This window comes from Phalacrocorax carbo, chromosome 19 (assembly GCF_963921805.1).
Source record: "Phalacrocorax carbo chromosome 19, bPhaCar2.1, whole genome shotgun sequence".
In the NCBI taxonomy this organism is placed as follows: Eukaryota; Metazoa; Chordata; class Aves; order Suliformes; family Phalacrocoracidae; genus Phalacrocorax; species Phalacrocorax carbo.
In genome coordinates, this window is record NC_087531.1 from 1792833 (window position 1) to 1813341 (window position 20509).

At 48.2% G+C, this 20509-nt stretch overlaps 1 protein-coding gene across 3 annotated transcripts; it reads left to right on the forward strand.

The window, feature by feature from the left end:
- Positions 1 to 238: 238 nt before the first annotated feature.
- SUGP1 (SURP and G-patch domain containing 1) lies at positions 239 to 19127 on the forward strand. Of its 3 annotated transcripts, none has more exons than XM_064469805.1 (14): positions 239 to 357; positions 654 to 825; positions 1429 to 1532; positions 1965 to 2192; positions 3971 to 4094; positions 4691 to 4794; positions 6491 to 6614; positions 8383 to 8921; positions 13783 to 13889; positions 14545 to 14722; positions 14976 to 15082; positions 15914 to 16059; positions 17528 to 17657; positions 18197 to 19127. In XM_064469805.1, exons 1-14 carry the CDS (start codon positions 333 to 335, stop codon positions 18221 to 18223), a joined length of 2115 nt encoding a protein of 704 aa, XP_064325875.1. In that variant the 5' UTR covers positions 239 to 332; the 3' UTR covers positions 18224 to 19127. The 3 variants fall into 3 exon arrangements, with proteins under 3 accessions (XP_064325875.1, XP_064325878.1, XP_064325877.1); XM_064469808.1 differs by having other exon boundaries at positions 6503 to 6614; XM_064469807.1 differs by having other exon boundaries at positions 3983 to 4094.
- The last annotated feature ends 1382 nt before the right edge of the window (positions 19128 to 20509 follow it).

Here is a 20509-nt window from a genome sequence, read left to right on the forward strand (position 1 = left end):
GGCGAGGAGCGCCGCGCGGGGGCCGACGGGACATGGAGTCCGAGGCGCTGATGGGAAATGGCGGGACGCGCAAGGGCATCATGGGAGTTGTAGTTCGACCGGCCGCTGCCGCCGGGCTGGGCGGGGGGCGGGGGGCGGAGCGCGGCGGCGGCACCGCTCGTCCCGCAGAGAGTCGGTTCAACCCTTCGAACGGCCCCGGGGTCGCGGGAGGCGCGGGGAGAGAGGCGGAGGCCTCGGCGGGACTACATCTCCCAGAGGGCATTGCGGCGGAGGGGGTGTGTGGTGCCGCCCGCCCCGCCGGCCGCGGTGCATTGTGGGACGGGAGCTCCAAAATGGACAACCCCAGGGATGCGCCAGGTACGGCCGGTTCCGCAGCCCGCCCCCCCCCCGCCCCTGCCCCGCCGACCCCCGGCCCGCCGCCAGCCCTCCCCGCCCCGGCCCGGCCCCGCGCCCTGGCAGCCGGCTGCGCTGCGGGGGGTGGCGGTGGCGGCGCACCGGGCTCGGCGGCCTCCCCGCCGCTGCGGGGGGAGCCGGGGGTGGGTGTATGTCCCTGGGACAGGGCCCCGGCATCGCCCCCCGCGGTCGGTGCGGGGGCTGGGGGGGGGGGCCCCCGAACGCCGCAGCCTTAATTTTCATCCCCTTTTCCCACTTAGGGAAAGCGAGCCGGTGGTTTGGGGTCGCCCAGTCTAAGTCGGCCAAGACGAACGTGAATATTCTTCACCAAGAGGAGCTGATAGCACAGAAAAAGAGGGAAATCGAGGCCAGATTGGAGCAGCAAGCGAAGCAGAATTACCTGAGCATACAGCAGCTACCTCTGCTCGGAGAGTACGTGTGAATTACGGTGCTTTTAGTTGGGGGCTTCGCTGACAGAAGACGGGCATGTTTGTCAAATGAAACTGAAGAGAGAAGCTTTACGAAGCTCCTGTGCTTGAATGCAAATACTGAGAAGGCTGAGGTTGATAGTTGAGTGTTAAAGGTTGGAATAGGATACTTGCACTTGAATTCACCTAGTCAGATTTTTCAGGTGCTAGAGCGAATAGGTATATGCTACCAGCAATTGTATATTTTTAAGAGCATTATTACACTTTCCTTCTGCTTCCTCTGCTTCCTGTTTGTTACCTTTCTTATAATTGTAACTGCTAAGAGTTAGCACAGTTCTCCAATTAAATGCTTGCCTGGGATTCTTGGAGGCAGGGTAACATAACAGAGCAAGGAGAGATCCTGTTTCGGTGGAGCAGTAAATGAGCCAGGTGGAAAGCTTGGGTGAACGCTGTAAGGAGCGATCTGAATATTTCTTGTGCTTTTGAAAACCTATGTGTGTTGTCAAAATTAGGTGACACTAGCATTTGTCTTGTTTTCTGTTCAAAATAAATGCCTGTGAGGAGGAGGAGGATGAATGCCATCACCTACTTCTCTTTTTCTATTCAGGGATGACGGTACTGACAATGAAGCCTGTGTTTCCAACAAGTTTGTTAATGATGGCAGTTTCCTCCAGCAGTTTCTCAAGCTGCAGAAGGAAAAGTCAAGTACTGGTAGGTCGACTTCTGAGCAACAGGAGGCCTTCCTTCTCCTGGTGATACCAGCTTTGTGTGAGCTGCCTCCATGTATGTTCACTTTAGAAACCCTGCTATGAGCTGTTACCAGTATGAGTAAGTTCTAAAGCAATTATGACCCCTTTAAATTTGGATTAAAGTCTTTCTTTGACATGCAGTAGGGAGGCTTGCCTTCTTTCCCTCTGTAGGTACTGTAAAGACAAGCACCTCTCTTCTAGCTTGAATCTCACGTTGTCACAATCATCGCAGCTTTCATGTCATTATACAGCTTTTACCAGTCAGTGTCTTTAACTTACTCTGAAAATAACGGCCTGTTGCAGCTCTATTACTGCCTGAGTTGTTACTTGTAACCTTCTGAGATTAAAACAGTAAGGATGCACAGGAATTATTTTCCCCTCATTCTTTTCTAAGAACCTCCCCCAAGTTCTACTAATAACTCGGCAAACACTTCTGCATCACATGTTGGGAAGAAACCTATGCTGTTTGGGAAGCGCCCCGGTCAGGTCCTGAGCAGCATGCTGCACCAAGCGAAGAACTACTCCCATTCCAAACAGACCCCAGTCGTTAACCGCCTCAGTGTGTTTCAGTCGCCAGATGAAGATGAGGAGGAAGATTATGAGCAGTGGTTGGAAATTAAAGGTAAATGACACCTTGTACTACATTGTTCGTTTTGGGGTGCAGGTCCGCTAACCCGAGCGATAGAGGATCTTCTCCCCAGGAGAGGGTTGGATTTTTTTCCTTATGCTGTGAATTAGTATTCTTAGCATGGTTCCTGCATGCAGACTTCTGCATCATGGGATATAAACAACACCAGTTAACGTTGCTCCTCCAAAGCTATCTTCATCAGAAAAGCTGGGGACTGAATGCTGTTAGACGTGGCTTACCCAGCCTGAACTCGGCATGGGAGATGGGTCACTCGTCATAGACTGGGTCTGGTTTGTGCCTAGATTTATTTTCTGTGTTATCAAGGCAAGTGCTTCACCAGTCTTTAAGTTTCTGTGAAAAACAATGTGTAGAGAAGAAGTGCGTTCCACTCTTAACTGGAGCTTGGTCATAATAATTCTGCTTTTGTGCAATTGAAATCTGTTATGGCCGGTGCTGAGTTCTCTAGAACATAGAGAGATGTAATGCTTGTATTTAAAGTTGAATTTTAGTTTTTTTAAACGCTAGAAAATGAAAAGACCTAGGTTTGGGTCTGGCTGTGTAGGGGGAAAAATTGTCTTTGTTAATAAATAAGGTTATACATAAGGCACGGGACTACAACCAGGTAAAATCAAAGTTCCTGCCTCTTTACAAAGTTTCATTAGAAAATCTCACCACTAGGTCCTGACTGCTTTACGTAGGATGGAAAACCAGTGCAGGCTATTGCAGCACTTAAATAACCAAGTTTTTCTGGATAACCTCGGCTAGGAGGCCAGGAGGCAGATTTGCTTAATAATCTGAATTTCATGCGTGCGTATTGATCAAGTATAAAATTAGATTGGCGTTGCGAAATAAGTTACACTAAGCTTTGTGTCATCATTTATTTCATTATATGTTTACAAACCATGTCTACCTATTTCTGGTGGGACTTAGAAAAGCATAATCTTAGCAGGCCTGAGCTTAAGCGTGAAACGTGCTGCAGGAATGTGAGAAACAGCCACTGGCTGGGGAGAGCAAAGACGGAATATGGACCCTGAATTTAAAGATCGTGGGTTCAAATCTAATCTAGATGAGCGTGGGCGGCCCCGCTGCCGCGTGCTCTCTGTTCAGCGCCCTACCCAAAAGGTTGTTGTCTGCACAAACGCCTGTGTTTAGTTCCCGTTGAATGCGTCCTGCCTCAGCTCTGTGATCACTGTCAGCGTGAGCGGGTTCCTTTCTTGGCGCAGAAGCCAAAATACAGTTTCTTGGAGACTGAGCTGTCCTCTTATCTCTGGTGGGATTCCCTCCAAGCGAGGGTTGAGACATGGGCATATGCCAGTAGGAAGAAGGATGTGCTCCGGCTACGCAATCTGTCTCTGCAGTCTGGGTACAGAGCGATGTCTTGGGAGCTGGAAACTGTAATTTTTAGTGAGTAACGTGGTGGTTAAAACCAAATGCCTGTTCCTCCCCATTGTGTGTTTTGTATGGAGTAGAATTGTCAGACGCAAATTATGTTGCAATTGAAGTTGCACCCTAGGCTGTGGTATCCAAATCTTAGGCTTTTCCTTGTAGGAAAAATCTAGACAAACTATTAACTCTCTACTAGGGGAGTGCAGAGGCTGATGGTAACCTAGGGATTGTAATTTGTACAGCTGTGTAAGACTGGATCCCCCATTTCATCCTTTTTCTTCCCATTCCCGTTCTACTTTTGTCTGCCGCCGTGGTTCTTAGAAGTAATGTACCTGTTGCCTGTTTGGTGTGTGAGTTGAACCCCAGTACTGACAGCCTGCTTAAAGTTTTACCCCCAGAGGATGCGGAGACCCGACAAGTGGTGGAAAAGCTGGCTAGGTTCGTGGCTGAAGGGGGACCAGAATTAGAGAAGGTCGCTATGGAAGACTACAAGGATAACCCAGCTTTTTCGTAAGTGTGGTGATAACTCTTGTCTTCCAAAGCAGAACGCTGTCTCTTTGTAGGAGAAAAACATCAACCTTGCCTATATAGTTCTCGTGGATGGGTTTGGTTTAATTATTGTGTGGTGGATCTGAGTTTTCTTGCCGGTAATCGTTTTATAGCTGGGGAAACCGAGGCAGAAAGTGATACTGCAGTGGCGCTGAGGAGGCAGATCAGCCGGAGTGAGGAATACAGCCTGCGAGGTCTGGCTGCCTGTAGTACATCTAGCGCAGGGGATGCTGGCCTCGATCTCGGGGCTGGTTCTGTCTCCTCTGCCATTGATAAGCCATGTGGCTGTGGACGGAGGATTCCCCCTGTATCAGAGGACGCTGTTATTTATTTCCCTTCAAGTGACACAAAAAAATTGGCTGCAGGTCCTTAGATTAAAGCTATGTGTATTTATACGTGCTGAGAGTTTGTAATCCACGTTTTAAGTGCGTTCTGAGTAATTTATCTATTTTGTGTTTTTCCATTTTGAGCTATTTATATCCCAAAGTATCAATGTTTGTGTCTAGTTGTTGCTGATGCATATTTTTTTGCCCTTTTTTCCTCCATCTCCACCCTAGGTTTTTGCATGATAAGAACAGCAGAGAATTCCTTTACTACAGAAAGAAAGTGGCAGAGATAAGAAAAGAGAATCAAAGTTCTCAGGCATCCTCTTCTCAGAAAGGTAATTAAGGCTGGGATCTGGAGAATGTGAATTGCATAAGTTAAATTTAACTTCTTCACTCTCTCTGTAACTGCTTGTTAGGTCTGTTCTGGAAACAGTTGGAGCGGATATTTGGCTGTCAATCTGCTGCCTGTAAATAAAATTTCAAAATGGGAGGAGATGGTAGTGAAACATCACCATGATGGCATCAAACTCTTGTGCCAAGATGGTTGTTTCCCGAGCCCACAGCCTGCTATACCTTTCAGGGGCTCTTGAAAGAGATTTTCCTTGCATTTCTCCAAATTCCTTAACAAAGGGAACTAAAATCATTCTCCATCGTATGTGTTCTGGCAAGTGTTTCAGCCCTGAAAACACGTTTAGGAAATGAGCTTTTTCTCAGGTGTTCTTACCTGGTTCGTTATCAATGAAAATGGTTGGTTGCTTTGTTGACCGTCATCCCCGTTTCTGCTGCCGTTCCCTAACTGAAGCTTTTACTTTCTGCTTGGGACATAAATCCTCACAAGTAAGGGACTGTGTTTTCAGGTGGGGAAGACAGCAGAAGTGTGGGTGGTCTGCCAGCAGACAGGCGGTGGGAGCAGCGGAATGGGGTTACCTGTGTTAAGAGACAGAAATTATTCAGTGGGTGAAGCGTGGCCTGTGGGCCAGGCGTTTATCGCTTCTGGTCCAGCCGCTGTTTCAGGCCCGTGTGTGGCCCTGGCGAATCACCCGGCCTCTGCGTCAGCCTCCTTTGCTGTGGAAAGGAGTCTTAATGCAGTTTAGCTGTCATGCTGATGAGTTACCAGCTCAAACAAATCATGATTTAATAGACTGTAGGCTGAAAGAGCTTGTTACCAATATCGGCTAACTGATACAACAGTTTGGAAGCTAAGCAGTATTATCCATACTTTACAGGTGTGGAATATTGAAGCAAGGAAAGGTTATGACTTGTCCATGGCTTATAATCATGTCTTCAGCCTCCTGTGCCAGCACACTGGAGTACTGGCACTGGTGCTGCGCAGGTAGCAAATGTCGTATAAGGCTGTCATGGCTAAATAACGTATTTGCCTGGCTCCTTATAAACATCAAATATGCTTGAGATATTAATGATCAGAGCCTTCTCTGTGCCTTTGGACTAAGGCTGCAGTAGCCACCTCTTCCAGGTGAGGACTGGGACTGTTCCATGGAGAATTTCCTCTGTCCTACAGCCCTCCCCTAAAACCAGCAGGGGTGTAGTGACAGTAGGTACAGGTGGGATTACGGCGCGGTATGAGTTTGCCACTTTTTCTAAGGCCTTCCCCGCTGGTCCTGGGGACGTCAGTGGCAAAGTCTTTAACTAGAGATAATTGCGAGCGCTGAGGTAATTGTGAGCCCTATGGCAAAGTGCCTGACACGAGGAAGGGAGAGACTTCCTCTGCAGTAGAGAGAAACAAGTGTCCATCTTGGAAGACAAAAGCTGGTTTGTCCGTTAATCTGCTCTCATCTAGCTCCTGGCACAGAGGAGGCTGATATGTGAATGGGCACTCTGCTGGCTACAAAGTTGTACAACCTTATGCAATATCGTGTTTTTGTGATATAAACTCTATGACTGTTTATGTGTAATATTTCTAAAAATTAAACTCGACCTTTTGCCCTTATTCTGCTCTTGGGGTTCTTAGAACAGATAGGCTTTGACTGTTGCTTGTGTGAGTTGGGCCCAGTACTGACAGCCTGCTTAAAGTTTCACCCCCAGACGACGAAGAGACAAAGAACTCTGCTGAGAAACTGGCCAGGTTCATAGCAGACGGGGGTCCCGAGGTGGAAGCTATTGCCTTGCAGAACAACAGAGAGAACCATGCTTTCAGGTAAGGGGGGGAACCTGCTGCTGAGTGTAATGGCTGGGGCTTGGATGGGTCGTTTTGGGTTGTTTTTTTTTTAAGGGGAAATAAGAGACGAGCTTGTGGTAAGGCTGAAGTTACAAGGAGGACAGTGCACTTCTATAGCAGTGGTACTGTTACATTCTCAAGCTTCACAGTTTAAAGCAAGGCACAGAGAGAAATCGATTTGCTTTCCCCCAAATTACCATATGACTTCCACCCCTCCTCACCTGCTTTCCGTTGCAATATGCTAACATGATTCTAACCTTTATACTTTTCCCTATAGCTGTGTTTCGGTGCGGGCCCCCATCCACCACTCATACCGCTGCTGTCCAATTAATTTCCAGGGTTGCTCTTTACACAGCATCTTCACTAACGTGCAGGTAGCATCCCTTCGCCATTAGGTCCTCCTTCAGAGTATCTTTCCCAGCCTTTCAGACGTGGATTGTTCTCTTCAGTGCTCACTGACAGCTGTTTAATGCCTCCCTTTGGTCTCATCCCTGTTTCATTTTTCTGCTCTTACAATTTGGTGTGTTCTCTGGAAGTGAAGTGGGGCTCGGCAGGCCTTATTTTGTTGCTGATATTTTGGCATTTTATTGGCTGCCGTCGGGCCCTCTGGGGTACTCCCCTTGTCTTGTGAATTACATCAGACAGACGTGCTAATACCTGAGCTGCTTCATTATTTACTTTAAAACACTGCTGTGATCCCGCCTGATCTCCTCTGTTAGGATTTCATCAGGTTTGCCACAGGGAGGGCCCCATCCTGCCCTCTGCTTGGTCCTGGAGCAATCCTTAGTGCTGATATTCCAATGGAGGGATGCAGGACCGCATTTAGTGAATTTTAAAATACGTCAGAGAGCTGTTTGTGTTTGCCTGCACATGTTGTGCAGTGGTAGATGGGAACGGCCTGTCATCTCTTAGGTTTTCTTGTGGGAGCAGGCGCTATCCCAAGGAGAGGTTGTAGCCAGTATTAAATTGGCCCTCTAAAAAGGGAAGATTGTAGAGGAGTTGGGAGTAGACGAGTTTTCTGCGTGAAGTATTTAAACTGGAGCGAGCCCAAAAAGATAACGTGTTTGTAACAAACATGACTGTATTGATTTTTTGAGGATTGTTCATGTTCTTCCCACAGAGACTAAGGCGTTTTATTTTACCCAAAAGGTCAGAGATGCCTATTTCTGGAAGGGGTAGCAAATACAGCAATGTTTTTCTGTGTATGAGGGAACAGAAGCAGGAGTCATGGTGTAATTAAGCAGGCTGGTAATGTCAACACTTCTAGCTTGAACAGAGAGCTTGGGAGCAGTTTCTTTAGGCAGTGGTTTGGCATTCCCGTTGGTAAGACCTGAATGTTTGTTTTCCTCTGCGAACTGAAACCCGACATGTTGTTGAGCCCTTGCAGTTTTTCCACACGTGTTCTGGAAGGCAGGTGAATTCTGGGGGAGGACCTTGCGTCTCTACAAATATAACACGATCCTTTTTAGTGCTGTGCATTTATGTGGCACCAAAAATAGCTGTGGTTTGCTCATGAATGAGAAATACGTTTGCTGATCCCAGAGGCTTGCAGCCTACCTTGCAAGAGCCGGCGGAGCCCTGCGTTGCATGCACATACGCACAGGATGGTGCTGGAGAGCAAGGAAGCGTGTGGGAAGGCTAGTTGTGCAAGAGCATTGCAGGAGAGAAAAGCCCTGACCAGGCTGTGCTGTACCCAACCCCTGCGCACGACTGTTACCGCTAAACTTTTTTTTTTTTCCCTGTATAGGTTTTTATATGAGCCAAACAGCAAAGGCTACAAGTATTACCGGCAGAAACTGGAGGAGTTCCGTAAGGCCAAAACCAGCACTACGTGTGCCCCCTTGCCTGTAGAGTCCAGTCTGAAAAGGAAGACAAGTCCCGAGGCGTCACCGTCACCTTTGTGCTTACCATCTCTGCCTTTGCCCTTGCCCTCACCTCTGCCTTTGCCCCTGCCTCTGCCCGTGCCCTCACCTTTGCCGCTGCCCGTGCCCTCGCCTTTGCCCCTGCCCTTGCCCATTCCCTCGCCTTTGCCCTTGCCCGTGCCCTCGCCTTTGCCTTTGCCCTTGCCCTTGCCCATGCCCTCACCCTTGCCCTCACCCTCACCATCGTCCTCTACAACTCCACCTGATCAGACAGCTACAACTACTGCTGCAGCAACAACTACAGCCACTGCTACAGGCACTACTAAAAAGAAGCGGAAGAGCCGGTGGGGGCCAGAGGAGGACAAGGTTGAATTGCCCCTCCCACAGCTTGTCCAACAGCTGGATTCTCCCTCCCCTCTTTCAGGTTAGTGGGTCTGTATGTTGTGTTGAATAACGGTTTTTCCTGGGGAGTGCGTTTGGCCTTAGCACAGCTGGCTTTGTAAACAGAAAAACCCAGTGAGGCTTATCTCTTGTTGTAATCTCCTTGGTTGCCAGCCCCCTATCTCTCAGCTAGGTCTAGCAGCTAACTCTTCCCCTGTGTGGAAACCCAGATAAACCACTTTATCTCGCTGACACCAGGGATTGGATCTTATCGTTCTCCAGCTATCTGTAAAACCCTGCTGTGCTGTAGCTCATTACAGCCTCAGCCTCTACACTGTTTAGGGCTATTTCACTTCAGGAAGAGAGTCTGTCAGAAAACAAATATTAAAGGCTGAATTGTGCTTATTCCCTGTGGTAGGATAAAATCCCTGGGCAGCACTTCCATCTCACTCTAACTGATCAGAAGGCTAAACGGGAATAGCTGTTCCCCCAAGTGCTGGTGGACACAAGCATCGCTTCCAGTTCCAATTTATAGCCATTTCAGTTCATTTGATTACAGCCGGGGTTCACGGTCCTCCTCCAGCGTTGAGGCTCATGCTCCTGTTACTTCACCTGCCAAGTTCACCCAGGGGGTGCAGCTCTCTTTGAGCATTGAAAGATAATCCTTCCAGTCGAGGCACTTCTAGCGAGCTCTCAGAGGTTGTTCATCTGTGCATGTGCGGGTAGGTAATTAGGCAGGCAGTTAGAGATGCATACAAAAATTGAGGCACTCAAGGACAACAGGTGAATGCAGACATTTAAGATGGCATCTTTGAATCCTTTGCCCAATTAGTGCGGTATGGGGAAAGGATGTGAAAAGGAGGAAGAGAAGGCACGAGATAAGGCAGTCGGTGTTGGCAAACCGAGAGAATTAATAGTATGAGGCTAAAGTCACAGGAAAAGTAATAAGTACCTGTCTCAATAAGGACCTTTTTTTTCAAAAAGCAATAGCAGAACAGATGAAGTGGGAACAAGTAATCGAAAACAAGCTATAATTTTCTGAGCTGCAGGGTGAGACCACGGATAACTCTCAACGCATGGTCATCCTGTACAGTTCATTGCTCCAGCAAGTCGGTGGGTCTTCTGCTTTGGCTGGGTTTCAGAGGAGGTAATTGCTCAGCCATTAATAGCTTTGATTGTTAGGCTTGGGTTAGGGATGTAGGCTTGGCTGTATGTGCTGTGGTGTCTGTTGATTCTGCGGAGGTCAGGAAGGAAGGACCCTATCTCCTAACCCAGCACTTCAAATGCAGATGAAGAGAAGTTCCTACGTAATTCTGTCTTCTGATCACAGCCCTATACAGACATCTTGGCTATACGTCTCGTATGTAGAGGACGAGACACCAACCTGGATGTCTTATTCATTTGACCTTGAGTTGCTGCTCACAGTAAGGCAGAAATGAGTTGCAAAAGTCTTTCCTGATTTTTTTTTGTACCGCTAGAGTGATTTTTTTTTTTTTTCCCCCTCTTGCAGACAGTAATGAAGCTTCGATGATGAAGCTGGACGGGTGCTATCAAAACAGGCATCAGATTCTGTCTTAATACCTCCTGCTGCAGTGGGGGGGCTGCAAGGGTATCCGTGTGCTCATTCCAGCACGCTTCCCGCTGAAATCTCCCCAGGCTCTTTTAGCCTCCCCTTAATTAGACAGGGACATGCTCGTTGTGTTTGTGCTCGCTTTCTGCAGGGCTTTGTGTCAAGTAGAAGAAAAGGACAGCAAACAGTTTGCCGGGCATAACAAATCAACCGTTAATGCGCTCTTAATGCCCTGCAGGGGGAAGGGTTGTTTTTTTTTTTTGTTTATCAGTTCAGATGGACTAATCCCTTTTCAGAATTAACGTCTTTAACCTGCCAGGTGAAGAGAATTCCGAATTACACCCCTGGTCCTGTAGAAGGTTAGAGTCGCACAGTGTGCTTTGAAACCTAAATATCTGCGTCTTAGTCGTTTATCCTTAGCAATTGTTTTGGATTTAGTGGATGACTGTTCTGATTCTTTGCGCGTCTACTCTCAGTAATAAATCAGTATCACGGAGAGGAGAAAGTGTAGCCCTTTTGGACAGAAGCAAAGCTCCTCTTAAATGTACTGATGTCGAAACACTTAACTGCATCCATACTGCAGGGGCTAACGCATCTGAAAAGCTGAACAGAACAGAGATATAGTGATTAGTGAACTCTGGACTAATGGGAAATTACAGGCTGTCGTTAGAATTTTCTGAAACCTAATATTGGATTGGTCTGGGTCTGATTAGTTTTAATTGAGTGAGATCTTCAGACTAGGAGGCAAAAAAATCAGTCACTTCTGTGCTGGGTTTTCTCCTGCTGCCCTTAAAGGACGTTCACTTCTCTTGTAACAAGCTCCTCTTCGGGCATGTGGGAAAGGGATAAACCTTCAGGTAGTCTCCTGCCAATGCTGCAGCTAGACTGCACCATTAACGCTGTAGGCAAAGCTGATGTCATTCAAGGAAAAAAGATGTATCTTTCCCAGGCCTGCTGAACATGAGACTGAGAAGCAACTCCTTTATCTTTTGCATAGTGTTTGCCTGGTGCTAGACCGGTGTAAGGAACTTAACAGACCTTATCTATTTTTATGCAGATTCACTGACTGATCTTATTTATGATTAGGCTTTTCTAGCTTCAGATGTGGACTTGGGGCGGAGCTTCGCTTTTTCTATCAACTTTGCCTGGATTGTGCTACTTTGGGCCAAGCCTACAAAAATATCTCCCAGAGCTAAATTTCTGCAGTGACTTTCAGCATCTCTCAGCATAGAGTCTGCAAGGTACCAGAGCAGTCAGACAAACCAGATGTAGTTTTAGCACAAGAAGGAGCAGCAGCATATGCTTCCTGGGAAGTAAAAGAAGATGCTACAGTCTCACCTTTCTCCTTTAAGGTGGTTATATATGCTGGCAAGCCACCAGTTCGCGGGGCCTCTAGAGCCATGCCTGGCTCTTAGCCTGAGCGTTTATGCAATTCAGAACTAAGCCAAAGAGCTGCTGACCTCTGTGAAGGGCAGAGAGTCTTCCTCGGTGCATTCAGAGAAAGCTTTCCCATGCCCTGAGACAGGAGGTGAATCTTTGACTAGGGCTGATGCTCAAGTGCCCCAGTCTCACATAACGTTCGGGGCCAGATTCTTCTTTACGTGGAATAGGTGTGATGCATTCATTAAAACTGTTCCCAAATCTCAGTGCTCTCGGAGGCAGAAATTGGGCTGTTTATCAATGATAGATAGGTTTATTTTTCTACTTGTTCTTATTTCTCGGGAGCTGAAAGTGCGTATCCTAGCACCAAGCCCAGCGTAACACGGCTTCTTGCTTCCCTCCTCTTGGAAAACCTCTTGCAGTGTTTTACATAACTCTTCCTGCAGAGTTGACTCCTGGCGCTGGTGCGAATGTGCAGAGGCTGTAGCTGTGCGAGGGAGGGTGGATGCGCTGTTTTATGTTCTCCTTGGGAGGCTGGAGTTAAGGAAGCCACTTTCCAATCGCGGAGCGCTCGGCCAAAAGCGTGCGGGGAAAGGAGGGGAGATAAGAGTGCTCAGATCAATTGCCCAGAGTACGAATAAGAGTAAGGGAGAAGACGACCCCTGGGGCCTAATTAGCATGCTGTGTAGACATTTGGTGTCATGAACAATGATCCTATTATTATCGGGCTTCATAATTAATAGATAATGAATAATTAATGAAGCGTCATTTAACTGTAGTCTGGACTTACATTCAGATGGAGGTTTTTGCAGTCATTAGGAAGAAATCCTTTTCCTTGTATTGAAAAATGCAACACGCTTTCAAGTGCGGTTGTGTGCCTTCTTTTAATCCCTTAAATATTTAACTGTAGCGATCTTAGCTCTGAGGTACATTAGAGGGGAGCTGCCAGCCCTGCTAGATATATAGGAACCAAGTTTGCGAGGCAATCTCCATTGTAAATCTCTCTTTTTTTACAGCCCCAGCAGTGTTTCTATTGCTTTATTTCATAGTGCAGCAATTACAAATAGGCTTCCTTTTTCCCCCCTCCCTCCCTCTTCCCTTTAACTCGCCCTTTGAACTCAGAGTGCCGTGTGGTCGTTTTAAATCAGTAGGTGCCCTGCCCAGAAAATGTTAATATCTAATTTCAGGGCTTATCTGATACAAGAGCAAAAATCATTGCAAAGGAGGAGCTTCCAAAAGGGGATGCTGCAGAAGGAGGAGGAGACATCAATGGGATTGTCAAGCAGGGACTTAAAATGCCCCTCTTTGAAAGCAGGGGCAGCGTCCCTGGCAATGCTGCTCTTGAGCCTGTAGATGAGAAACTAAAGCCTCCTTGGGGAACGGCAACTTCCAGAAGCAGCGTAATGCCCACGTCTTTATTCTAATGTGGTCATTTGCTTTTCATTTTGAATGAAGTTGCTGTGTACGTAGTCATCAGCAGACGCTTAACGTGCGCAGATTGGACAATATGCTGACAGGCTCGGATCCGCTTGTGACTCAGTTCTGAATAATTAAGTATCACTTTGCAATGGCTGGGGTTCGTGAGGAAGCCTTAGGAGGGGAATTAATCTTAAGGAGGAATAATTTCTAAGGCATGGGGCAGCAGGTCGCCAGGCAGCGTGGCCTCTGAGGACGTGAGACATAGTGTGCGAGTCTGCTAACGCGATACGGGCAGAGCCTCGGACCAGGGTGAGGGAATACTCTGAGCTTGCTGGCAAAGGAGGGGCCACCCGGTGGCTTTCCTGCCTCTCTGGTTCCTAAGTCCTACCAGGCAGTGGTTCTTCAGTTAAGTGTCTCAATGCTGGAATCATCAAATGAGTGTAAAACTTCATGTGGGCATCTTGAGATACGGTTTCGCTCGTCTCCAACAACTGTCTCAGATATTTGAAAGTCTTTTAACATGTGCTTATTACAGTTCAGGACCTCAAGGGTCTTGGTTATGAAAAAGGGAAACCGGTTGGTTTGGTGGGTGTGACAGAACTCTCCGAAGCCCAGAAGAAGCAGCTGAAGGAGCAGCAGGAGGTAATGCCCTGAAATTTATTTCCACGTTCATTTGTGTACCAGCATATTGCGTTGCAGCATGGCTGGGTTCGGTGGGAAAATGGAGGTGGAAACAGCAAAGAAACTTTCCCAGTGGCTCACAAATAAATCTCTAGGATTTGTGCTGAATGCCTAAGAGTCATGTGGTGCTGCAGTCAGCAGAAATATTAGAGGACTTTGGGGGAAATGAATTAAGCCAGCCAATTGCTGTCCTACGGAACTAAAACCCAAAATCTATAAGGTCTGTTGTGTCACATCTGCAGCTGGTTATGTATTGCTTCAGCGGTGGGGAGAAGGTGAGTGGATCCTTGCAAGCCTCGGGGGGATGAGAGCAGAATTGGCTTTTGCCAGAACGTGAGGGTGATGTTTTAACTGCTCCAGGATGATCAGGTGGCAGCAGCCCTCAGTGTTGATATCAAGGTACTTCTGTTGGAGGAGCCAGCACATAATGCTCCCGTTTGATCAGAGGAGCGAGGGGGATCGAGCGCTGCCTGTTGGGTTTTGTAGTTGTCATAACCTGTAATCTGTACGGCAGCTGGGGTGGCGGCGGGCTCTGCCGAGCTCCCCGTGCCTCAGCGGCAGGCTCTGCTGCCTGCAAACTGGTTGTCCTAGTGCGTTGTGGCATCTCTTCCCCTAGATGCAGCAGATGTATGATATGATCATGAAGCACAAGCGAGCCATGCAGGAGATGCAGATGATGTGGGAAAAGGCGATTCAACAGCACCAACATGGCTACGACAGCGATGAAGAGGTGGACAGCGAGCTGGGAACGTGGGAGCACCAGCTCCGACGCATGGAGATGGACAAGACGCGAGGTGTGTAGGGAGCTGCCGTGCCAACGCCTTGCTCTGCGCTTGCGCAGAGGCCTCTGGAGGGAGGTGGCTGAGATGGCGTTGCTGGCGTGGGAGTTGCAGGGTTGCTTTTCCTTGCCCTGTGCTGTGGCTTCGCTGCCTGTTGAGTGGAGATAATAACTGTTGCTGCAAAGCTTTATGCTTCACAAACCCTCTGAAATTCCAAGTCAAAGAACGCTGCCTTATTGCTGTTCTCTCTCCTCTGTGTCCTGGGCAGAGTGGGCCGAGCAGCTGACCCAGATGGGCAGAGGGAAACACTTCATCGGAGACTTTCTTCCACCCGACGAGCTGGAGAAATTCATGGAGACGTTCAAGGCATTGAAGGTGAGGTAGCAGAGACTTCACGGGGCGGTGGCAGTGCTTCAGAGCCATGTCCCGTACCAGTGAGGGAGCGGCCTCAGGCATGCTTAGCCCGTGGTCGCAGCAGTTAGCTGCCCTGCAGCCTTGAGGTACTTCTGCCCTTACACGGGGAGCTCTGTTACTTCTGGAGGAGACAAGGGGTTAGTTCTTTGCAGAGAAACCGCTGTAGCAAAATAGGGAACAGACTGTTGGGACAGTATTTGGGGGTTAGCTGAAATTACAGACAAGCCTCTCAGGCTACCCACCATTTGTCTGCTCTTCCTGTTTCGGATAAGTGGTTGCTGATGCCAAGCAAGGAAAATTTGAATTTTTATCCAGACGGCTGCAGTAAAGTGAAAATATAAAGCCTACAAAAAAGCTTATGCAAAGCACTTCGATACCTGCCAATTCTTCCTAAACTGTAGAACTTAGGAGGAATGCGCCAGCATCAAGGATGTGTTTGTGCAACCAGCATGGGGTCTGACGTTCCCTGGAGATCCTGGCTTAAATACGAACTGTATCTGAAGCTTGATCCAGTGAGCAACTTCAGATTCAGGAGCTAAATATTTCTCAGCCTAATCTCACAGTAGCATTCCCTGCTTCTTGCAGATTACGTTATAAGGCTGTGCAAGGCTTTTTCGTTTACCTCTTCCCTGTGGTGGTGCAGAACTGGAATCCCAAGAAATCGTGCTAGTTATTCCTTGTTTGCCAGAACCATCCTAACTTCGAGTAGCTGAAGCTGGTTCTCCCCTCCCCTGAGCCACCTAGATAGGTGCATATAAGAAATAACCAACGCTACCTTTTGTGTCTCCGCAGGAAGGACGTGAGCCAGATTATTCTGAATACAAAGAGTTCAAACTGACTGTGGAAAACATAGGTTATCAAATGCTAATGAAGATGGGCTGGAAGGAAGGCGAGGGACTTGGCTCGGATGGACAGGGGATTAAAAACCCAGTCAGCAAGTAAGCAGAGTTCTACTATTGATTTAGTCCTTTCCTCTTGGGCTGATAATTGATGCTCCTACCCGAGCCTACTGGAAGCAGCTGCAATGAATGTGACTGTGATTCATCACTTGAACAGAATATGGAATCCTCGCAGCAAAGGAGAAAAACGGTTTCTGATTTCTTTGGGGTTCCCCTCACCCAAGGCCTGGGTTTGTTACTTTATCTCAGGCAGGAGTTATGATCTGAGGTGGTTTTTTAATCTCAATTTGCAGCGTGCGTTCTTCTGAGAGGTGCCTCCTCCCCAGTTTCCCCATCTATAAAATGAAGATAATACTTGTCTGCACCTCACCTCTCCCAGGGCGTGTGAGGATTAAGTCATGTCTTTAAAGTCATAAATCTATTTAGGTATTAAAGAACATGCCTTCTGCATCTGAAGCGCCGCTGGTGCCTGCTAGCTGGTCCCTGGGGTACTGTGGGTGAAAGGCGATTACCAATAGTTGCTCCTGCCAGACCTGTGTTTGAAAGATGTTTCGGTCCGGATCAGAGAGCTTTGTGTGTGATCATGCAGCTGTCTTGACATCACTCTTTCGCACAGAAATTTCCTGATTTGATCACGCTTTGTCTATAATAAAGCTTTATGAGAGTTCTATCCAAAAATAGAGGAGCGTCCCTTTTTAGGTGGATCATCTGTTGGTAACATATGGGGAACTTCAGAACCAAATATTGGGGATAGGAAATACCCTGAATTGTTTTTTAGCGTTAGATCCTTGTAGAAATAACAGTTGCTTGTTTACTGCATGCTAGAAAGCATCTCTACAAAGCACTTCTGCTCCTCTTTCGCATGAAGATCTCTCTGGCAACATGCTTATTGGTTCAAAGAAATCCTGTGATAAAAGATTGCTGTAATCCAAACAGCAAGGCTTACAAACAGCAGAAGGAAGGCAGTTTCAGTCCATCGCAGGGTTGAACAAGGGCCGTGCGACTTGCTTGGGCTCTGCCATCTCTGACCTTCTTAGAATGGGTAAGAAGGTGCTACTGCAGGGGGAAAGGAATTGCTGCGGTGTGAAGGATCGGGAGGCAGGCACGCTGTTTAACCGCCGTGTGCCCCGCAGTCGGTGGGGTACAAATCGACGCTTTCGGTTGCCGAAGGTTAGTCTGCCAGTCAGAGCGCTGCTTGGTGGGGAGCCATCCACAGCATGGACGGCGTTTCTGTTCCAGCTGTAAAAGTTTAAGCAAATATATGTTGACGCTACTGCTTCCATCTACCGATAGCAAGCGTCATTGATTTGGAAGGGCAACGCAGAAACGTGGCAAGCCCAATAAGCTGCTCGGTATTAGCCGTCTCTCTTGACGCAGCGCGCTCTGCGTGATGGTGCCCGGTGCCCCCTGATGCTTGTTCTCCGAGCAGCAGGTACTTCTGGTGACGAGGAGGGTGATCTGTCACATCTGCTTACCTCGGGAGCTTTTTTCCCCTCTTTCCAAACAGGGGAACTACTGCTGTGGACGGAGCTGGTTTTGGCATCGATCGTCCCGCCGAGCTAACCAAGGAGGATGATGAGTACGAGGCATTCCGTAAACGAATGATGCTCGCCTACCGCTTCCGACCAAACCCATTGGTAAGGCTGTCCCGACACCAGGGCAGACACACTGACAAATCTGTCGAGGCTCCGGTGCGGATCTTGTAAGGGTGGGAGTGTTTCCAGTGCTTAGCCAAGAGAGCAAATGCTGTCAGAGTTTTTCTTTGATTCTCTTCTCACATTGAATCAAATTATCGCTACCAGAACACCATGGATGCACGGGTTTCCTTCTATAATATATTTTTTTAATACAAAGCCCCCGTTTTTAATTTTATCTGGTACATACAGAGTATAAACTCTGCGCGCAGAGGAGGCAGATGGGTCGTCCGTGAATCCATGGTTTATTTTGAATAATGGTTTTCCTGGTTGCAAAAGGCTCGTAAGCCTGCGTTTGCCTCCGTTACGTTCAGCACGCCAGCGCACCTAGAGAGCTGCATTTGTAATTTTTGATGGGAAACCTCAAGTTTCACTGTCAGAAATGTCACGTTTCGGTGGCTTTTTCAGATAATTAAGCTCAGATGCTCATTGTTCTGTGAAGACAGCAATTTTGATTAATTTTCTCTTGTTATTCCCTACAGAACAATCCACGACGACCTTACTACTGAGAATGTTTTTGGGACAATGTATTTTCAAAACAGTTGTAATTTTACTGTGAAATGTTATGAAACTGCATTATCATTCTCTTATTTGCTAATATTGTAAAACTTACTGGAGTCACAATGCCATCTTTCACCCAGAAGAAACCCGCTCGCTGCACACTCGAGTGTCATGACAACCGTGTCGTAACAAGGCCTGGGTGGTACTCGGAGAGGAGAACAGAGCAGGTGAGAACGGAGATCTTCGCACGGTGCCCTGCTGACAGTGGGAGGGTAGCACCAAAGATACCGATAGGAATAGTTCAGGGAGTCTATTCGTGTTTAGCTCAGTGCCATGTTACAAGGAATGCGTTTTTTAGTGTAACAGCAGATCCTCTGGTGTTCAGATACGCAGCTTGTGCTGCTCTGGGGGGATTTCTTTGGTTTTTTGGGTTGTCTTTTTTTTTATTGCAAATACAAGGGACTGTCTCCGGCCCAGCTTTCAGGGCTGTTGTTCAGTCAGGCTATTGTTCCCTGAAGAACTGGGTTCCGATGCCGTCGTGAAGCCAGAAGTGTAGTCTGACCTTCAGCTGACATTGCAAAACCAGTGCCTAGTTGTTTTACCTCTGCCCTGTGGAAGACGAGGCGTGGATCGGTGTGGAGCGTGGCTGCGAGGGTTGAGGGGCACAGGGCCGGTTCGTTCGACTTCAGAGGCGGCGGCCTCTTGGCTTCGTGAACACTAAGCTCACCCCCAGATTCCTGGCGAAACAAGAGACTTGCTAACGCTTTCTGTGGATTGGGGTGATGAAGAGCCAAGCCTTCAAACGCAGTTTGTCAAAGGCCATTTGGGTTCTGTTGTTGTAAGAAATCCCTCTAAAAACACAGGTTTTCTCCATTCAGTCTGTAAATAAAATAAAAACACATTTGTTCCTTAGTTTTAATCACTGAATTTTTGGAAGGAGTGGTCTTACTGTGGGTTTTCGTAGGCCAAGAGACTTTTAGATCTGTTTCCTTCCAAGCATCTTAGAGAAAACAAAGTGAGGTTAGTTGGTTTGGTTTCTTTTGTGTTTATCTTCCCTCAGTCCGAATACTTGGTGTGTGTGATTCTTTTTGTTAACTTTTCTTAACAACGTAGAGCCAAGGACTTGGCTTTCAATAAAAACATTTGAAACGGTAAATTCAGTAGGGGTTCATTCTGAGAAAAATCAAAGTCCGTGAGCAGCCTGCAGATGCAGGGCTCGCTCGGGGGGCGTGCGTGGGGTGCCCACACGTCGTGTACGCTCGCTACAGCTCGTACGTGGGGAGGTTGCCCTTGGGATGGAAGATTGGGAAATAAAGATAAGAAATCTGGTGGGTTTCAGTAGGGCCTGTCTTTGGCTCAGACAATTCAGGTCACTGTGACAACGGCGCGTTGCGGGTGAGTTAGGGCACCCATCCCTTTGAGTTTCTCCCCGTCGTGGCGGTGCTGCTGGGTCTTGGTTCCCCTTGGCGCAAGCTGGAGCTGCGGAGCTGGTTGTCCTGAATTCCCAGAGACCGGAGCACCGTGGGGCTGCAGCTGGGCTGCCCGTTTCACTGCTGGGTTTTCCCTAGAAGTAGGGGCTTGCGGGGAGGCTGCCGGGGGAGCGGAGGCATCTCCAGTCTCTAGTCCAAGCGTGTTGTAGTATGACATCCTTTTGGCACTGATGGTGACCCGCTTGGCGTGGCCTTAAATAGCTTGCTGCTATTGCTGGTCGGGTCTTTGATAGTACAGCGATCCCCACGTGCTTCATTGATGTCGTGTTGGCAAAAGTTGTTTTAGTCCTTTATTTCAACGCAGCGGCCTTGGTCTTCCTGAGCCCCTTCTCTTGGTAACCGTGTTCATCAATAGGTGCTTTGCTCTGGTGTTTTTATCTCTTACGGCATTTTAAGTCACACGCTGTTCCCTGTGCCCTGCGGCCAGGAGCTGCAGGCAGGGGTCAGTTCTGCAGAAACCCGGCGAGCCGTTCCGCGCGGTCCTCGCCGTCATTCGCCGCAAAGCGGGGTTTTACTCTTCAGAAACCAAATCAACGGGGCGGCTGCTGCGGCGTGCCCAGAAGGTCACCGACGTTGGGCTTTTTTAGATCAAATAGTAAATTCCCGGTGCCCGACGGGCAAACCCCGTGCCAGCCGCCCGGCCCGCGTGAACACGCGTGTGACCGAGTGAGCGTGGCGGGGGGGGACGCTGCGGAATGACCCGGCCAGGGAGAGCGAAAGGGCTTGGGGCTTGCTTGCCCCGAGCAGCTGTTGGAGGAGCTGGGAGGCTGAAGCGATGCCTGTGGAGGGTTTGGGAAGATTTGA